The sequence below is a fragment of the Balaenoptera physalus genome (genome assembly GCF_965194825.1).
Source record: "Balaenoptera physalus genome assembly, chromosome: 13".
In the NCBI taxonomy this organism is placed as follows: Eukaryota; Metazoa; Chordata; class Mammalia; order Artiodactyla; family Balaenopteridae; genus Balaenoptera; species Balaenoptera physalus.
In genome coordinates, this window is record NC_138892.1 from 60106265 (window position 1) to 60126575 (window position 20311).

At 48.7% G+C, this 20311-nt stretch overlaps 1 protein-coding gene across 4 annotated transcripts; it reads right to left on the bottom strand.

Moving 5' to 3' along the window:
• Positions 1-14: 14 nt before the first annotated feature.
• Positions 15-20168, bottom strand: DGKA (diacylglycerol kinase alpha). 4 transcript variants are annotated; one of them, XM_082421784.1, is made up of 24 exons: positions 20046-20168; positions 14485-14632; positions 13991-14064; positions 13529-13661; positions 13204-13278; positions 12698-12747; positions 12264-12338; positions 11945-12064; positions 11717-11831; positions 11052-11140; positions 10796-10915; positions 10503-10601; positions 10245-10328; positions 9968-10041; positions 9582-9656; positions 9085-9170; positions 8904-8993; positions 2267-2427; positions 1925-1989; positions 1607-1697; positions 1125-1323; positions 889-1009; positions 637-697; positions 15-362 (listed from the first exon to the last, which is right to left on the bottom strand). In XM_082421784.1, exons 2-24 carry the CDS (start codon positions 14546-14548, stop codon positions 279-281), a joined length of 2205 nt encoding a protein of 734 aa, XP_082277910.1. In that variant the 5' UTR covers positions 14549-14632; positions 20046-20168; the 3' UTR covers positions 15-278. The 4 variants fall into 4 exon arrangements, with proteins under 4 accessions (XP_082277910.1, XP_082277912.1, XP_082277909.1 ...); XM_082421786.1 differs by lacking the exon at positions 20046-20168 and adding an exon at positions 19218-19351; XM_082421783.1 differs by lacking the exon at positions 20046-20168 and adding an exon at positions 18419-18529.
• Between the last annotated feature and the right edge of the window lie 143 nt (positions 20169-20311).

Here is a 20311-nt window from a genome sequence, read left to right on the forward strand (position 1 = left end):
GGTGTACCACTTACTTAACAGATATCCCAGTGGGAAAAAAAGTCATTTTATTCAGATGAGGCACTTTCAATGTATCGTTTGTGACGTGTGTGTGTATGTGTGTGCACATGTGCACGGGGAATAGTGGACGTGGTGCAGGATAATAAATACTGTGAGGGTGAAGGAACACTCCCCTGAGCTGGCAGGAGGGTTGGGCAGCAATGTACAGAGCCTAGGGAGTAGAGTCCAGGGACAAGGAGGTGGGTTCAAGGCTGGCTTGGAGGCTGAGATGTCCCCCCTCAGCATAAGAAGCCAAAGAAATTGGAGGAGCGGGGGGGTGGGCCCATGAGCATGGGCATCTGGTTCCTGTGGGTAATCTTGATCTGGAAGGGAAGGAGGCGCATTCAGAGATAAGACCTAGTGCCTTGGGGCTGGAGCAGCAGAGATTTGGGGGAAAATCTGTAGGGTTCAGGGTGGGTTGCCAGGGTCCTAGAGAGGCCATGGTAGGAAGGCCAGGGGCTGAGAAATCAGGATTTGGGAGGAAGGGTGCACAGGGGAACTTCAGGCCTCAGCAGGAAGTAAAGAAGCTGTGGAATGGAAATTTAGGATCCACGGAGCCTGGGGGTTCAGTTTTTGGCAGGCATAGGCAATACTCACTGTACAGGGTGTCTGCATCCAGGGTTCTCCATCAATTTGCATGGGGAGGGTTTTTGTGGTGCTGTGTGAGGTCAAGGCAGATTGGTGGCAATTTCTTTATCAACCGAGTACCAAAACTCTGTTCTTAGCTTGGCCTTGAGACCCTTTGTTACTGAGGAAGATCTGGTACAGTCCCTCCCCACCATTCCCATACCCTTCTGCTTTCCTGGTCCCACGCCTTCCCTCAGAGCCCCCAGCTTGAGTTTTCCTTACTGGAAGGTGATCTCAGAGCACTTGGCTAGCCGATGTCCAGCATTCTTGAGCTTGGTATAGATCTGGCCCATCTCAATTGCACCCTCCAGCCCTACTACTTCCAGCCGCTTGTCGCTTAGGTCTGGCGGGGGGGTGGGAAGTAGGGAGACAGGTTTTGTAGAAGCAGGGTTCCTCCAAAGAGAGTCACACCTTCTCCTTAGTCCCCCCCACTAAGCTCCCAAGGCTGCTCCTCTTACCTGGTACACAGGTTTTCAGGATATCAGGGTCGGTGATCACTTTGGCTGTAGCACCTAAGGCCTGGTTGATCCCATGGATATCGCTGTGCGGTCTCTTGGTGTCACCCCAGAGATTGGAGCCGCCATGCGTGCTCGGGATGTTCAGCACTGCGATGCCTTCTAGGGACAGGTTGCTCAGATCCAGTGGTTTCCCACAGATCTGAGGGGAGGAGAGCACAGATCCTTGCCTCACGGCATCACGATGGACATGACCGCTCCCTCCACCAGATAACACACTGGGAAGACTAGGATTTGGAGGTTTGCAAGAGGTGGAGGGAAGTAGGGACTGGTGTATCTTAAGAACTTGGGAGATCAGGATTAGAGAGCAGGGAGGTCAAAGTATAAGTTCAAGAATATGAGAAGTTCCTGAGGGCTCCTGTGGAGGGAGAAATTAAGATATAAGGGGCTAAAAAGGATGTGGGGTTGGCTCTCATCACGCCCACCTCAACTGTCAAAGATTCCTCCAGCTTTTTGCACGTTGAGAAGATGGATTCAGAAGTGGCAAATTCGAAGTACCATAGCTTGTTCTTCATTCTGTGTCGGTCCCAACACCAGGCCCAGGAGGGAGGGGACAAATTACACAGTGCTGGCAGAGGTGGGCTAAGTGACAGGGAAGGGCATCAACCTCCCAACTGCAGTCCCATGGGGAACAGGGAAGCTTGGTTGAGGGGCTTCCTAGAGGTGTCTAAGCACTGAGTCAAACTTGGCCACCATGTGGTCCCTGCCACTGTGTATGCCCACACCTGTCCCATTTTCCTCACCTGCTGTTGAACTTCTCAGGATATTTCTCCCGCATGATGTGAAATCGGTGAGCAATAGAGGCATCCTGGGGAGTCCAGGGCATATGAGATCAGAGGCCGCCTCCTTCCTCAGCACAGAACCCTCTCTCTCTTTTAACTCTCCAGTTTGGGAGTGATACGTCCCACATTCTTTTTTTTTTTTTTTTCGTCCCACATTCTTTTCTTGCAACTCACACCACTGTGCCCACTCCTGATTTCCCTGTGTTACAGCTCCTTTACCCTCTGCCTTCCTTTTCTGCCCTCCTCCAGCCTCTGCCTGCTTAACCCCCACTTCCTCCCCGCCCCATGCCCCACTCCACTGACCACACCAATGGAGAAGTAGTTATTGATGATTTGAAAGGGGACTGGGTCACTCTTTTCTTCAGTTTGTTGGGGTATCACCTCCACAGACCATCGATCCATGTGTACCACCTTACTCGTCTCTAAATCCTTGAGGATCTTCCCCAGATTCTGTCCCTCATACCCTAAGGATGGTATGAAGACAGGTTAGCACTGAACCCCGGGTCCCAGACGGACCTCCTCTCAGCTCCCAGATCCACAGATTCCCAGGGATACTCTGCCCTGGTTCTGCAGATCCTCCGAGCCCTAAGCAGTGAAAAGGCAGGGGTGTTCAGTCATGGCTCCCATGGACCAATCTGAAGGCCAGACTCTTACTGACCCTTTTCTCCACACTGTCACTGTCATGGAGGGTGAAAGTTCCCAATGTGTGTGAGCATCTAACAATAACGCCAAAGTTCATTTGGAAGAGTAAAGAAAATAGCCAGGAAAATGAAAAGTGCTGAAAAAGATAAGTGATGAATGGGAATAATCTCTCTCTTTCTCTGATGCTTCCTCTCCTCATTCTACCAGATAGAACACAGTATAAAGCAAGGGTATCAAAACGGTACTAACTGGCACAGTGACTGGAATAAAAAGTTCAATAGTAAAGAACAGAGTGCCCAGAAATAGACTCAAGTATATATGGGAATTTAGTATATTGTGACATTTTAAATAAATGGGGAAAGATAGATTATTCAGTAAATGGTACTGGATGTAGAAGTCACCCCTTACACTAAAATAAATTCAAGATGGGTCAAAGAATTTAAATGTAAGCAGAATTTGTACTAGCAGAAAACATGAGTGAATGTTTTATAATCTTTGAGCGGAAAAGGCCTTTCTAAAGCATAGTACAAAACTCAGAGCCGGGCTTCCCAGGTGGCGCAGTGGTTGAGAATCTGCCTGCCAATGCAGGGGACACGGGTTCGAGCCCTGGTCTGGGAAGATCCCACATGCCGCGGAGCAACTGGGCCCGTGAGCCACAACTACTGAGCCTGCGCGTCTGGAGCCTGTGCTCTGCAACAAGAGAGGCCGCGATAGTGAGAGGCCCGCGCACTGCGATGAAGAGTGGCCCCCGCTTGCCGCAACTAGAGAAAGCCCTCGCACAGAAACGAAGACCCAACACAGCCAAAAATAAAGAAATAAATTAATTAAAAAAACCCAAAAACAATGATTAAAAAAAAAAAAACAAAAAACTCAGAGCCAAACAAGAAAAAGACTGATAAATACAATTATATGAAAATTAAAAACTTCTGAAATCAAACAGAAGTAAAGCAAATATATCTGGAATTTTCAAAATTGCCACAAAATAAACAGAAATAGTTCTGACAAAAAAATAAATAAAAAGACCTAACCAAGCAAACAAACAACTTCTGTACAGTTAAATAAACACACACCTAAAAAAAAAGACAAAAGACAAACTGGGAAAAAATATCTGCAGCACACATAACAGACTAACTTCTCCAACATTCAAAAAGTGCTTACAAATCACTATATTAAAAAAGTCAGGGGGACTTCCCTAGTGGCGCAGTGGTTAAGAATTCGCCTGCCAATGCAGGGGACATGGGTCCGGGAAGATCCCACATGCCGCGGAGCAACTAAGCCTGGGCACCACAAATATTGAGCTTGCGCTCTTAGCCCACGAGCCACAACTGCTGAGCCCACGCGCCACAACTACTGAAGCCCATGTGCCTAGCGCCTGTGCTCTGCAACAAGAGAAGCCACTGCAATAAGAAGCCCATGCACCGTAATGAAGAGTGGCCTCTGCTTGCCACAACTAGAGAAAGCCTGCGTGCAGCAACAAAGACCCAACGCAGCCAAAAATAAATAAATTTAATAAAAAAATAATAATAACATTAAAAAAAAAAGCCAAGAACTTCCCTGGTGGTCCAGTGGTAAAGAATCCGCCTTCCAATGCAGGGGACACGGGTTCAATCTCTGGTCTGGGAACTAAGATCCCACATGCCACGGGGCAACTAAGCCTGCGCACAACTACTGAGCTTGTGAGCCTCAGCTACAGAGCCCACGCGCTCTGGAATCCATGCACCACAGCAAGAGAGAGAAAACCCTCACGCCACAACTAGAGAGAAGCCCATGAGCTTCAATGAGCGCCGAAAGGAAAGATCCCACGTGCTGCAACGAAGACCAGAGGCAGCCAAATAAATAAATAAATATTTTTTAAAAAGTCAGTAGAAAAATGGGCAAATAACTCAAGCCAATCACAGAAGAAATACAAATGGCCAATATTCATATTAAAGATGCTCAATATTACTAATAGTTAAAAGAATTGTAAATTAAAATTGTAAATTAGTTAACTTTTTGTGCCTATCAGATTGACAAACTATGAAGAGACTGAGAAAACCAAATGCTAATGGGATTATGAATAAACTGGCACTCTCATTTGCCATTAGTTGGAGCATAAATTGGTATTTCATTTTTGGAAGACAATTTGGCAACTTTTATCAAAATGTTATCAAATTTTATCAAAACATATTCTCTGACACAGCAATTCCACTTTTAGGAATTTCTCCTACAGAAACAAAAATCCACAGAGATGGATGTGTAAGGATTTTTGCTGAGGTACTCTGTAAAACAGCAAAAAACTGGAAACAATCTAAATGTCCACCAGGAGGGGAAGGTTTTATAAATTATGCCAAATCCATGCTATGAAATAATGTGCAGCTACTGAAATCAGAATGAAATCTCTATGTAGTATCATGGAAAGTTCTTCAAGACATATTCAATGAAAAAAGAAGTCCCAGGACAATGTGTGTAGTATAATCCCATTTGTGTTTGTTTAAAAGTTATGTGTGTGTGTGAAACAGAAAAATGAGTGCAAATAGGAAACAGTAGTTATCTCTGGGGAGGAACGTGGAATTTGGTGAGGGGGTAGGGAAGAGGAAACCTGTATGTGAAGACTCACACATTTTACTTTTTAAAACCTTTCACAGTGAAAATGTACTGATGCATTACTTGTGTAATTTTTAAAAACTAAAATAACTAGTAAAATGTTTATACTCTTTGAGCCAGCAATTCCACTTCTAGAAATCTCTTCTAGAGAAATTCTCCCATCTGTGTGCAGAGATAGACTGCAGTATGGTGTGTAATAAAAAACTGAATGCTACCCAAATGTCTATCAATATGGGACTAGTTAGGGAATTCCCTGGAGGTCCAGTGATTAAGACTCCACGCTTCCACTGCAGGGGGCATGGATTCAGTTCCTGGCTGGGGAACTAAAATCCCACATTCCGCGTGGTGCAGCAAAAAAAAAAGAAAAGAAAAAAAAAAGTCTTCACTTCCTCACATTCCATCAATGGTTCAACCCACTATAATTTGCCTTTCTCCATACCACCCTGCTGAAACTCTTTTGGCAAAGATTGCCAATGATTCCTGCCAAAACCAATAGTATATCTTTAGCTCTCATTTTAACACATGAAACTCCTCACTCAGCCTCTAAAATACCACTAAAGTTACAGAGGACCTGCTCTGTTTTTTCTTAGTCTCTGTGGTAAGCAAAACAACGGCCTTTCAGAGATGTGCACAACCTAATCTCCAGAATCTGTGCATATGTTGCCTTAAACGGCGAAAGAGACTTTGCAGATGTGATTAAATTAAGGATTTTAAGATGAGGAGATTATCCTGGATTATCTGGCTGGGCCCTATGTAATCACAGGGCTCCTAATAAGTGAAAGAAGGCTACAAGAGAGAAGAGTCATGGAAGGAGATTTGACAATGGAAGCAGAGCTTGGAAGGATAACATTGCTGGTTGGAAGGGGGGGATATGAGCCAAGGAATGCAGGCAGCCTCTAGTAACTGGAAAAGACAAGGCAAGGGAGTCTCCCTTGGAGCCTCTAGAAAAAATACAGCCCTGCCAACATCTTGATTTTAGTGCAGTGGAAACGATTTTGGATTTGTGCCCTCAAGAACTGTTAAGATAATACATTCGTGTTGTTTTAAGGCACCATGGTGATTTGCCACAGCAGCAAGAGGACACTAATACAGACTCCTTTAATAATTCATCTTCTTCTGTTCAACCCTTAAATAGGGTGTTTACCAGGATCTGGCTGTCCTTATCCACTTTCTCTTCTTACCTCTTTCCCTGGGTAACTCATCTACTCTGAGGATGTCAATTACCTCCTAGGAGATGACTGTCAAACACATATCTTCAGTCCTGACTTCTCTCCTAAATTCTTAACATCAATTTCTGACTACCCACCACACATCTCCACCTAGGTGCTCCACTGATACCTTAACTCAATACATCCAAAACCGAATCTATCTTTCTTCCTTAAACTGGTCCTCCTCCTATATTCCTTATTTTTTAAAAAAATTTATTTATTTTCTTTATTTATTTTTGGTTGAGTTGGGTCTTCATTGCTGTATGTGGGCTTTCTCTACTTGTGGCGAGCGAGGGCTACTCTTCGTTGCAGCATGTCGGCTTCTCATTGCGGTGGCTTCTCTTGTTGCAGAGCATGGGCTCTAGGCCCACAGGCTTCAGTAGTTGTGGCACGTGGGCTCAGTAGTTGTGGCTCATGGGCTCTAGAGTGCAGGCTCCGTAGTTGTGGTGAACGGGCTTAGTTGCTCCGCAGCATGTGGGATCTTCCCGGACCAGGGATCGAACCCGTGTCCCCTGCATTGGCAGGCGGATTCTCAACCACTGTGCCACCAGGGAAGCCCTATATTCCCTATTTTAATAAATGGTATCCCCATCTGCTCAGTCCACAAACCTAGAAAATGTCTTATACTTGTCTTTACCTCTTCCTCCACAATCCATTAGTTACCAAGTATTGTGGCTTCTACCCCATGACTCCACTGGTGCTGCCTTTGCTTTTGTGCTGTTCATCACTTGACTAGACTATTGCAGTTGAGGTCCTGCCTTCTTCCTCCAATCCATCCTCCACAGAGCTCCCATAGCGGTATTCTTTCCATCAATCCCCCTTCGAATCTTAGGATTTTTTTCAATATCAACACAAGTTTTCATTAGTGCTGTATTTATATCATTATTTTAATGATTCAGATGGAATTAGCAGAAACTGCTATGAGAGTCTCATTTGCAAAACACAAAGTGAAGACTCAAAGTTCATGATTTCAAAGTGTCTAATACTGTTAATGAAAACAAAGTCAGATGTTGAGGATTTAAGCATGGCCCCCCCCAAAATGGTCATATGTTTACATACAAGATTTAAATTATATTATGCAGAGATATTTCTCCTTTCTGGAATAATATTTTATATAAAAAGTAATTTTTATTATATACAAACTATAATTTATATATATAAAGTATTATATATGCATACACACACACACACACACACACCTATTTTTTCTTTTAGTTACATCTTTCATGAGTTCCAGAGCTCCCCATGGTTCAGGGATTGCACATTCAAATGCCTCAGAAGCTAGAAACGTAAAGTGAATGAGTGGCAGGGAGGTGAGAGGATTGTGTTGAATTGAAGAATACATGACCCACTTCTTAGAAATAACCAAGGTCAAAAAAATTCAAAACACTGCAAGACAAACAATACAAAACACTACACATCATTTCTGTGGGCTGTCAGTTTTCAAACTCTGGCAGGATGAAGTTGAAAACTCCTCACCACAGCATTCATGACCCTCCATTATCTGGACCCTGGTCAATTCAGTCCTCCCTCTTCTCATTGCCCACTGTGCACCCTATGTCCCAGTCACAATGAACGACTCGCTTTCCAAAATGCACCACCATGTTGTTTGGTGACTCCTCTGGCCTTACACAACTTCTTCCACCGAGAATACTTTTTGCTCTCCTTAGCAGCCTCCTATTCCATAATCTCCTGTGAGATCTCAGAGCTGGACTCTGAATCCAAGAGCCTCAATTCCAAGACAACTTCCTCAATTCCAAGACAATTTCAATCTGCCCCACACTGACCTATCTACCGATTACATCTCTCAAACTTTCTCTTTGACGGGAAAAAGAGACTAGAAATGGGAGAGCAGTTAGGAGACTGTTGCAATAGACATGGGGAAAATTATGAATGAATGAATGACCCCTGATTACAGCTGACCCCTGAATAACGTGGGGTTTAGTCCGCGTATAACTTATAGTTGGCCCTCCGTATCCACTGTTTCTCCACATCTGCGGATTCAACCAACCATGGACTGTGTAGTCTTGTAGTATTTACTACTGAAAAATATCCTCAATAAGTGGACCGGCGCCGTTCAAGACCATGCTGTTCAAGGGTCGAGTGTAATTGGTTGAATAAATGAATGAATCATGGCCAAGCTCCCTGCTAGCTCCATCACTCAGCAACTGGCTTAGCTCTTATACAACCTTCCTTATTCCCACATTGTCCTCTCTACCCCATATTCTTTGATTCTGAGCCCTAAGACTTGGGAGAAACAGAAGGATATTTTTAGGTTTATAGGGAAGAGGACTGTCACCCTTGACCCTTCTAGGTTCAGACTGTCATCCTTGACCCTTCAGGTCTTTGCTTCTTCCAGAGCTCTCTTCCTTTGGGACCCACCCATCTGTGCCTCTCTTTTCCGCCAAGGCTTTTTCTTCACCAGATGCCTAAATGCCTTCTCTGTGTGCCTTTCCCTACCTATCCAACTCCCCCATTCCCCAGGAAAACAATTTCTAACCACTTACCTCCTCCCCATCTTAGGCAACGAGCCAGATCATTTCCAGTGCCCAGGGGCAACACAGCAACAGGAGGCACAACAGGCAAGTTGGCTTTGTCTGTGGAGGCAGGTAAGGAGACGGATGAAGGGAGTTAGCTCTGGAAGGCCACTGCCCCTGGGCCCAGCCCGGAGCCGCTCCCTGCACTGACCAATGGTCTCTAGAATCCAGCCTACTGTGCCATCTCCGCCACACACCAAAATCCGGTAATCAGGAACATCTCTGAAGAATCTGAGCCTGAGACAAAAGGTGAGAGAGAAGATGAGGAAGGATAACTGGACTGAGGCTACCCAACTCTTGGACAGGCAGAGTAAGTACTTCTTGTCTCTCATTCCTTATAACACCCTTCCCCTTTGTCAAACAACTTGTTTCTATTAAGGGTAGAGAAAAAGTACAATGGGGAAATCTTATAGCCACTCCTTAGTGGTGAGGGAGAAATTGGTATCTCCATTCTTTGAGAGCAGAACAGAGATGAGCTGGAGAATTCAGAGGTAGGGATACCCAGCAAAAGCAGCATTCTGAAGTCTGGTTTCCTGGGCTTCCCCTGGCCCTCCCCTCCCAACAAGCACTCTTTCCTGCTCTCTTCCAACATACACAGATAGGCAGACACACACAAACCCTGCGATACAGCCCCTCACCTATACTCACCCTGGCTCGGGACCATCCTTTAGGAGGTTAAACACCTGTCGAGGGTTTAGTAGATACTGGAATTTCCAAAGCACCCTGTGTGGGGAAAAAGGAAAGCTCATGGCAGGGCATGGCATGGATATTCTGTACTCCGCTCTCTCTCTCTCTCTCTCTCTTTTTTTTTGTGGCCGTGCCGTGCAGCATGCAGGATCTTAGTTTGCCCACCAGGGATGGAACCCCCGCCCCCTGCAGTGGAAGCATGGAGTCCTAACCATTGGACCGCCAGGGAAGTCCCTGTACTCCACTCTCTTGATGTCCTCAAGGTATGTCCCCTGCATACACACAGATTCCCAGCCTCTGTCCATCTTCCCTCTCTATTTTACAAGACCTAGTAGAGCTCTTCTCACCTCTCCCCTTGCTTCCCACCACTCTTGGGGTTGACAAAGACCAGAAGTGGGTGGGTGTTAGAAACAGGGTCAATCTGCATTGAGGGAAGAAAACAAGGATAAGGAAAGCAGGATTTTGTCAGAGTTAAGATGGGCCCCAGAGACAGGAGCAGAGGGCTGGCATTCCCCCCAGGCGGCTTTCCCCTCCCCCAGGGAGCAGGAACCAGTCCCCAGGTTTCCCACTTCATTCCCTCCTATGAGGTCCCCACCATGAAGCCCAAGCCTCTCAGCCCTGTACCCGTAGTGCCTCAGAGGTGCTCAAATTCAAATCATCCACGGTCTTCTGGTTTGTTTTGCTAATTTTACGCTCCTGTCCAGAGGCCTAGGAAGGGAAGGAGGCAGAAGGAAGGAAAACTGGATTGTGTGAATCCATAAACAGATGAGAGTCTGACTTGAATCCTAAAAATATAGGCTCTCTGCTCTAAATGGCATTGTGTGCATATGTGAATTGGGGAAGCACTCCTGTCCCCTCCCAGCCGCTGTCCAGGGGTCTCACAAGGACGCTGGGATAGATGGAAGATGGACGCAGGATGTGATCGCGGAGCAGCCCACAGTCACACTCATGGCCCATGGCTGGCAGGCAGTCGTCATGGATCTGAAAGACAAGGCAGGCACGGAGAGATTGTGGAGGGAACCCCGTCACCTCTCAGCTCGGGGTCTGCTACTGCAAGAGAGCCCTTGGGAGTAGGGCAACCAAGGCTGTAAGGGAGATGTGCTGGAGGGGGCCACGGAGAGGGCAGCTTAGGGAGGGTCCCAAAGCAAGGCTGGAGGGATAGCTCCCGGACTGACCTCTAGGTGGCACCACACACAGTGCAGCCCAACCAGACTGTGGTAGATCCGGATCTTTTTCTGACAGCGGTCGCAGCGTCCGGATTCACAGCCTCCTCGCACCCACACATGTGATTGGACCTTGGGGAGAAAGGCAAACTCTTGTCTGAGAGGGTCTGAGCAGGGACTAGGGGAAGGCCTGAGGGCAGCAATGGGCCAAGAGCCAGGACCAGGGCCAGGATGCGGGTGGTGATCCGGTGGGCGTGGGGTCACTCACACCAATGTCCTTCCGAGACTTCGCATAGGTGCTGACTTCACAGGGCAGGGCCTTCATGGCACACTGGTCGTGAACGACGTATTTACAGACTGGGCAAGAGTGAAGAAGGTCAGAGGCTTAGCTGCAGCCCCTCCCCCTATTTCTTCCTTACCTGGAGGTGAGACAGCATCACTCACTGAAACATGGCATATAACCCCTTGCTGTGAGGGTGTGGTATAGAACTGAAATTTGGGCTGGGGGCTCACCTCCAAGACCTGTGCCTTTTGCTCACTCTTCCCCCTAAAAGAGCAATTGCTACTGCATGCCCAACCCCACTCCATTCATGTGTCAGGAACTGAGCTGGATGATGTAAAGGAGGTCCAGATATAACAGCAACAATAACAACAACAATAATAATAGCTAATTTTTATTGCAGACTTAATAGTATGTACATGCACTACATGAAGCATCTTTCTTGCATCGACTTATTTAATGCTCACAATTACCTCATTCTCAGTTAAAGAAACTAAGACTTAAAGAAGTTATGTGGCTTTCCCAAGGTCACATAACCAGTCACTGGCAGAGCCCAGGATTCAAAGCCAGGTCTCTCTAAGTTCAGAGCGCCGTGCTCCCACAGATAGCTGGGCTGCCCCTCTGTTCCCACACTCCCAGGCCCCAACACTCACGGTTACAGCTCAGCCCCTGTTTGCCAAGACCAATGCTCGACTCGCACAGGTTGCAGTAGACTGGTCGGGGGAACCTCTTGGGTCTCCACATGTGCTGCCCATTGTCCTTCAGGGTCTGGGAGGGCACAGCAGATGCTGGGGAATGTCTAAGCCCTTAGAGTGCCAACCTCTGGCAAGTACAACCCAAGGCAACTGTTTTACCCATCCTCACAAGTCTCTCCTACTCACCATCTCCAGACCCAGTAGCACTAGCAGTGGCACGGTGGTGGCCCCAGCCCGGAGCCACTCAGCTAGGGAGACAGAGCCACTGCCATCATAGTCAATCTCTTTCATCATCTCCTGAAGAATCTGAGCAGAGAATGTGGGGAGGTGGACTTCTGGTGTGAGTAACCCCTCAGATCTGACACTTCTCCACTGCCCCCTAGGACAGCCAGCCTAGCCATCCTAGCCAAGGGCACCAGGCTGCCTGTCAGAGATGGGGTGAGGTAGATAAAGGTCTCACTAGGGAGCAGGTACAACAAGGGACATGCAGGAAGAATTGCCTTACCGGCCTCAGCTCAGACACCTCCCAATCCAGGTATTCAGCCACTCGCATCATCTGTATGATGATTTTGTCCACTTCCTGAGGGTCGAGAGGGTAAGAGCCACAGCCATATCCTGCCTCACTACCACCATCCAAACCCTCCTCTAGAAATCAGGGTTCCTGAGTTCCACCCACAGACCCCCTCTCATTCTCAGGTGTCTCTGCCAAGTAAATGAATGTCTATGTGTCTGTGTTTGCAAGGAAGCCCCCAAGTCGTGTCTCCAGCATCCTCTTTTAGGGGTCAAGAGCTTGGGACCTACTCCCAGATTTAGTCCTAGAGGACTCAGCTTCTCCCTCTAGCTTCCTCTGCTTCCTAAGATCCTGGAAGAGTTGGGACAGGTGGACACAGACAAATGGACACATATTCCCTTGCCCAGCATACAGGTCCCCCAACTCACTGAGCTGTCCAGGATCCCATTTCTGTCCGTGTCGTACAGCTTGAAGGTGACTGTGGGGTGTTTTAGGGGGCCAGGGTCAGTTTGTGAGGGATACCCAAAGAACTCATAACAGAATACAGGGGAAACAAAGAGATAAGGAGAGACTTTTTGGATGAAGAGCCCAGGACGTGGGGCTGGGACTGAGATGGGAGACAAAAAGGGAGGGGAAACAGGTCTGGATTCTACCCTTGGTGAACCTGATAGGCGAGACAGTACACACCTCCCACATCCCATCCCGGGTCCCCCACATGAAAATATACAAGACGTGGGAACTAGGGTGACTATGGTAGATGGCGTTAGGTATAAGGCATCTGGGGAAACAGAGGAAATGGGCCCATGCTCTGGCCCCACCTTTGTCTGGCCTGTCAGCCTTTAGGAATCCTGAAAAAATGAGGGAAGGAAGGCTGGGGAGTACCCTCTCTCCCTTCACCTTTCCTTCCCTCTCCCAGTCCAGAATGGTAACTCACACTCTAGCTTGTCTTCTGGCCGGCCACCCTCCAGAAGGGAAAAGTAGCAGGAGACATCACTGAGACACACCACATCTGGTTACAGAAAGTACAGCAGATCTGAGGTTGGGGCTCCCTCCAGTCTGGCTCTTCTCTTTTCCTTTGTTCCAATTCTTCCCTTTAACTTTCCTCCCTCTGGCTCCTAGGCAAGCCTGGCTACCCTCTACCTCCCCCTCCCACCACCCTGCCCCCAACATGTGACTCAATTCAACTCTTACCCCAAAACCCACACTTAATTTGACTTTTCTTCAGGAGGCCCAGCCCAGTCCCACCTACATGACCATACCTTCTTTTACAGTCTCTTCTAAGCAGTAACTAGTCTGGAAGGATTGAAACAGTGCCAGGCTTAGGGGACTGGGAACATTATCCACGTCCAGATAGATTTTCAGGAATTGCTGGAATCCCTCGTACCCAATGGCCTATGATGAGAGCAAGCATTACCCTGGGGAGATCTGCAGGATGGGAGTTGGGGACTGAATCGGGAGTGGTGGAGACAGTGACAGTAAGTGCAGGGTTGAGAAGCATCCAAGGCAGGAGTATGGTTTATTGGGCTAAGTCCTGAGCTACTAGAATCTCTTGTTTTGTCCTAAAGCAATAGTTGCAGTAACAATGGATGCTGGGGAATCTGGAGAGAGGATAGCAAGGGTTGGGCCCAGAATAATCCCTGGAAGTTGGGCATCCCAATGGAGCAGCAAAAACAAAGGTGGGAGGAGTTGGTGAAGGAGAGGATTTCCCAGCTGCCACTCACATCTCCTTGGAGATATTCAGCCATTTCACCATCCTCAAAGAGCTTTAGGACATCACTGACCTTTTTGGTGGAGTCTAGGATGTGAAGAGAGTGAAGAGAGCATTAGTCTGGTTCAGCTCTCCCTGCCCTCTGCCACAGTCCCACCCAGACATACAACAGGAAAGAAGACTCCAGTGAGATGAAAAAGAAATTCCAAGAAGAAATACAGAAGTACAGAGAGAAAAACATTTCAGATCCTCCAAAGTGGTTGCCCTCTTTATTTCTCTTCTTTGAGATTTGGTGCAGGCAGTCAAGATTCAGAGAAGGTGGGTAGAGAGCTAAGACCACGGGCATCTTCCTATTTCCCTCCCCTCCTGCTCCCGGCCAGGCATATCTCAGGAGCATCCTGTCTCAAGGCCACTGGGGAAAAGAGGGGGAACTGGGGGGAATGAGGAGGAGGAGGTATTGTCTAAGGGTAAGGTCTCCAGGACTGAAGGACTGAGAGGAAGACTCACATTCCATGTATTTTTGCAGCTGGGCAAAATCACTGGGGCTTATTAGGCCCCTCTCCTTGGCCATCTTTCTTTTTTTCTTAAGGATGGACACGAAGACAGCTTGGTAGTAGTACTTCTGGCTCCTGGAACTCTGCTGCCAAGGGTAGCTCTGGAGGAAGACGACAAGAGCATGCGGCAGGACTGGCCAGCTGTCTGGGTCTCTTTGCTTCTGTATACTCTGTTCATTTTCCACTCCTACTACTATTTCTGTTCTTTTCTTGTTTCTGAGTCCCTCCCTAAGTCTCTTCCTTTCCCTGTGTTCCTCTCCTCTGTGTCTCTATCTCTCCCTGACAGTGTCTGTCCTCTGTCTCTGTTTCTCTGACTCATCCCTGACTTTCTCTCCAACATTTCTGTATCCTTCTCCAGCTCCCTGATTTCTTCCCCAATCTGTCTTGATTCATCTCTGACCATCCCTCACCTCCCTCCCCCCCACCCCTCTTTCCCAGGCTATACGCGTCTCTGTGTGAGTGTCCCTCGCCTGCTCCTACCTTTTCTCCCTCCACCCCCAATCTCTGCAGTCTCTGCCGGGCCTGCGCTCTGTCCCATCTCCCTTCTCATCCCGCAGCCCCGGCCCTCCGGTGGTTCTCACTGAGATGGCGGCACGCCTCCCGGGCCACGACCCCATCTTGCTCCGCCTCCAGCCCCGGTCCCCAGCCCCGCTCAGCTACCACTCCCAGAGCCACCCACGCCCCGCAACGACCTCTAGCGCTTCTGACGCGCGCGACACAGAACCAGCTCTAGCCGGGTCCCCAGCCCCGGCCACGCCTCGTCTGCGTCCCGCAGCGCTCCACTGGGGAAGGGCGGGACCCAGGCACGAGAGATTGGGGAGAAGGTAGGGGAAGAAGGCTCTGAGCATCTGCCTGGCTTCTCAGCTCCAGGAGGGTTGTGCTGAGTGCGGGAGCCTTCCTTCCACCCTGCTAGGTTAGCAGTGTTTAGGGAGCCCCAGCTTTCAGCTATGGGACCCAGGGACCAAGGAGGAGCCATCACGTGGATCGTGCTGACCACTGACCCGGGGGCCAAGCTGCAGAGGGCAACTTGCCTTGAGGATTCAATAACAGCAATAACAATATCTTACATGAGCATAGTACAACACCACTTTGGAGTCAAACAAAACTGGGGTTAGTCATATCTGGGTTCCATTCTTAGCTGTGTTACCGCTGTGTGACTTGGGCAAAGTACAGCTATAAAATGGCAGAATGATACCTATCTTTCACAGTTGTGAGGATTAAGTCAAATAATGTGTGAAAAGTACCTAGTATAACAACTGGCATATAGAGGGCCTACAAAGAATGGTAGTTATTGTATTAACAAGTAAAATCAAATTCTATGAGCTAGGAAATTATTGGTACAGCCATTCTACAGGTGAAGAAACGGGAGCTCAAAGAGGTTGGGACTTCCCAAGGCAGGTGACAAGTGGAGGAGCCAAGGCTCCAACCCAAGAACTTCGTGGTGCAACCCCCCTCTCCCACCACCTCTCTGTCCTCCTCTTGTTCCACTCTCCCTTTCACACACTGCCTTCTAGTCTCACTGCCCTCCTTTTTGTTCCTCAAGCATGCCAAGTTCTTCCCTGCTCAGGGCCATGAGACTTACTGTTCTGTCTGCCTGGACCACCCTTCCCCACTCTTGGCAGAGCTGACTTCTTGCCTAAGTTGAAATGCCAGCTCCTCCAAGAGACCTTCCTTGATCATTCTGTCCTAAGGTAGCCCCCCCTCCTTTGCGTAGCACCCTCTTTTGTTTCCTTCATAGAACTTATCACAACTGGAGATTATCTAGCCCATTTATTTGCTTCTTTGTTTACTGTTTGTCTTTTCCTACCAAAATGTAAGTTCCACAGGGCAGGAACTTATCAGTCTTATTCACCACTGTATCCCCAATACCTAATCCCCATCATGTTATAAGTGCTCCATATTGGTTGTACAAATAGTTATATAAAGCTAGGGAGTCATATATGAGGACTCTTAATCCAAACACGGTTAAATGGGATGCCAGAGTATCCATCTGGACAGTGAGGGGAACATGAGACAATGTGGAGCACATATAGTAGGTGCTAAATGAATATTTGTTAAATGAATGAATGATGCTAAAAAGCACTTATTGTGGTACTCCATCCAAGGCCCTGACCTTCTGTCTCCCCTCCGCCCACTTATTTAGGGTGGTTGGGGCAGGCTTAAGGAGGCAGTTAGGGTCTAATAGAATTTCTTTTCTGATGGTGCAAGAAACTTCTCTGTAACCTCTGCCCTTGGGACATCTCTGCCACTCACCTCCATGTATAGCATTCCTGTTCTGGAGGCTCTCTGGGAACACTTAGAAGGGGGTTCTGAGACACTAATATGGTGGAGAAAGGACTCCACCCATCTGGCCCTTTCAATGACTATAATCTAACTTCTCCTGCCAACAGATCTAATGAATACATAATAGTCTTATGGCTAATGGGGCCTGTAAGGCTTAATTAGCCTCTCTGATTACCCCTGGGGATTCTTAGATGGCTCCAAGGTTCTAGGAAATGGAATCTGAGAGAGAAAGTGACAGGGAGAGAGCAAACAAGAGACAAACAGGAGAGAAGACAGAATACTTCTCTCTTGCCTGTCTTTTCACAAGCCCCCCCATCTTACATGTAGTATATAGTAGAAGTTAAAAGAATGGACTTTTGAATTAGATAGGCTTGGATTAGAATTCTAGCTCTGGGGACTTCCCTGGTGTTCCAGTGGTTAAGACTCCGCGCTTCCAACGCAAGGGGCGTGGGTTCGATCACTGGTCAGGGAACTAAGATTCCACATGCCACGCAGCGTGGGCAAAAAGAAAAAAGAATTCTAGCTCTTGGGTGAGTTATTTCATCTCCCTGAACCTGTTTCCTTATCAGTAAAATGGTTACCTGGAGAAATCAGTCACCATGGGGGGGTTAAATAAGGTAATACATGCAATATACTTAGCAAACTGCATGGCACAGAGAAAGAACTCAATAAACATTAGCTATTATTATTATTGTTATTATTATTATACAAGGGTGGTACCTAGAGAAACATATCTGGAGAGTAGGAAAAATAATGCCTTGGACCCAGGATGGCATAAATTCTAGGAACTCCCAGCAGCAGTGAAGCCCAAGTTGTATACCTTCCCACCTGTGTCATGTCTCAGGCACAGGCATGTAATATCAGGATCCTGCATTTTGCCTCTGGGAGGGTGAGGAGGTGGCTATAGAAACTAGACTATCAGGGTCCAAGGACACCCCTGGGCTGGGACCTTGGACATAAAGGCTCCTGGGATTTTTTCAGTTGTCCAGGGCCTTAAAAGTCTGGAACAAGTCCAATTTTGTCCTGCTCCGTCCCAGCCCCGAGGCTATAACCTGGGCTAGTCCAGGCGAAGGCTAGGGCTGGAAGGGTGGGGTCTGCTGCCCAACCCGCCAGCTATTTGTGACTCACCCTTCCCCTCCCTCCTCTGGTTTCCCTGCCCGTCCCTACCAACTTGGGGTGAGAAAGAAGTTGACTTGGAGGCAGAGAGTCCTAGAATGTCCTCAGAGCTGGGAGGCACCAACTCTCTTATTTTACAGAGGAAGAAACTGAGGCCCAGATAGAGAGCCACTCTCTCAGGGTCACACCCAGACTCTAGACATAGTGTCCTTAGTCCATTCCATTAAATCTTAGTGTCTCTGGTCTTCTAGATCTTATTTTAAACATTAAGTACTAAAATTGCTGGTAACTGAGAGATAACTATGATTTCCAAAGCTAGTGCTAACATTTAAAGTTTCCTTTTTCACATCAACACTCATTGCTCACATTCCAAGTCATGTAGGTTTACCATTACCCAAGAATCAGCTATGCCCCCAGAACACTCCGGCTGACCCAGCAAGGAATCCTAAGGGGCAGGCACTCCCTTCTGAGGGCCCAGACCTGATTACCTGGACTTCTGAATCCCTTAACCACACCAGGGCTTGCATCTTCCTCCTCTTTCTGAAGACTGAGGGAGGGTCTCTTCCTTCCTGCCCATCCCTGCTACCAGTCAGTGGCCCCTGAGAGGGAATCATTTGGCTTGAAGCCTTAATATTTGTTAAGCCTCCACAAACATCGCAGATGGTAGTGTTGCCTGATTAAGGGGGTGGTGTTTGTGTGTGTGTGTGTGTGTGTCACTGTGCACTACAGGAGGAAGTTACGATGTTGGCACGCTTGGGGGATGTGGGCTCATACGGTTAAGAGGTTGAGGAGATGCCCAGCAATATTTGCATTTCTTCCTCAGTAAAGCTCATTTCCCCCATTGAAAGGTGAAAAGTGGGATTCAGACCCAGGTAGTTTCAGAAACTTCCCGGTGACAGCTGTGGAAAGGAGAGGGGTGGGAAGTTGGGGACCAGGAGGCCAAACAAGAACACTTCTCCACCCGTGCAGCGCTGTGCAGGTTCCAAAATGGACTTTCCTCCGACTCGGGTCCCCAGGAGCCCAGCTTCAGCATCCGTCCGAGTGATCGGGACAGACGGAGGGCAAGGTCTGGGGGAAACACTGCTTACGGGGTTCTGGGCCAGCCCTCCCGCCGCCCCCCGCTCCTGGCGTAAACCCTTCTAGCTACCCGCTCCAGCTGTCATGCTTCCTCCTTCTCGGCCCAGCAGCCCTACCCTAGCCCGTGGGGCGTCCCCTCCCGCGGCCCCCGCCCCGGCCTGCTCCGGTGCGGGAGGGCGGGAGGCGGCAGGGGGCTCGCGGGGTCTCTACCTTGCCTGCGGAGGGCGCGCGGTCGGAGCTGGAGCGCCGGCGCGGGAGCTGGAGCCCGAGCTGGGCTGGAGGGGACGGGCCAGGCAGACGCCGCCGCCGCGGGGCCGCCCCGCTCCTGACGACACAGCTGCCCGCCCCCCACCCCAGAAGGCCCGCCCGCCGGCGCCCGCGCCCGGCGCCGGGCGCCCCCAACTCTAGAAACTTCTAGTTCACCAGACCCGATTCCTCCTTCCCCCGATTATCTTCAGGGCTCTGGTCTGTGCCACTTTCTCTACATTCCTGCGCAGCTCATCTTCCCGCCCCGGTAACAGCTCTGTTTCTGTCTTTCCAATCCCTTCTTTCCAATCCCTCACAGCCTGTCCCCGCATCCCAACCCTGGGAGGCCAAGGTAGGGGGCAGGGCCGCTGATGAGACAGCTTGGCTGTTGCCCATCCAACTTCTCACCCTCTCCTAATTGCTGCCATCAGGCGATTTCCCTTCCCAACTCCTTTCCATCCATCCACCGTGGATTGAATTCACACTCAGGAGGTTCCGCAGGAGCAAGGCCAGAGTTCCAGACTGCACATCCTAAGACCAAACACCTCCCTGCCACCATGGACTCCACACTGCTTGACACTGCTTGAGAGAATCTGCCCACCTTTGCCTCCAGGTTCCTCACCTCCGTTAAACCGAAACCCCAGGTGCCTCAGATTTGTTTTCCCCAGGCTAAGGACACCTCCTTCTCTCAAGACTCAGATTCTTCCCTTAAGTCTGCGGTTGTGATTCAGGTGCAAAGAGCATTCTGGTCTGAGTCCACCCTTTCTCCATGCCCTAACCCTCCCACTTTACCTGCTGGCCTTGGCAGGTGCTGTGGAAGGCCCTGGCCAAAAGTCGGGGTGAAAGGAGATCCTTTCAGCTTCTCCTGTCTGGAAACTGTTTGGAGTTAAGGTTCTTGGGGCAGCATGGATGGTGGTGAGGCTGATAGAGCAAGGGAGAGAGACTGAGGCCTAGGGACTTACTGGTAGGAACTGAAGACCCAGGCATCCTGCTCCCTGGCCCCGCCCCAACTCTGTCTAACCCCCTCCTACCCTTCATTGAAGTAGGGCACAGTAACA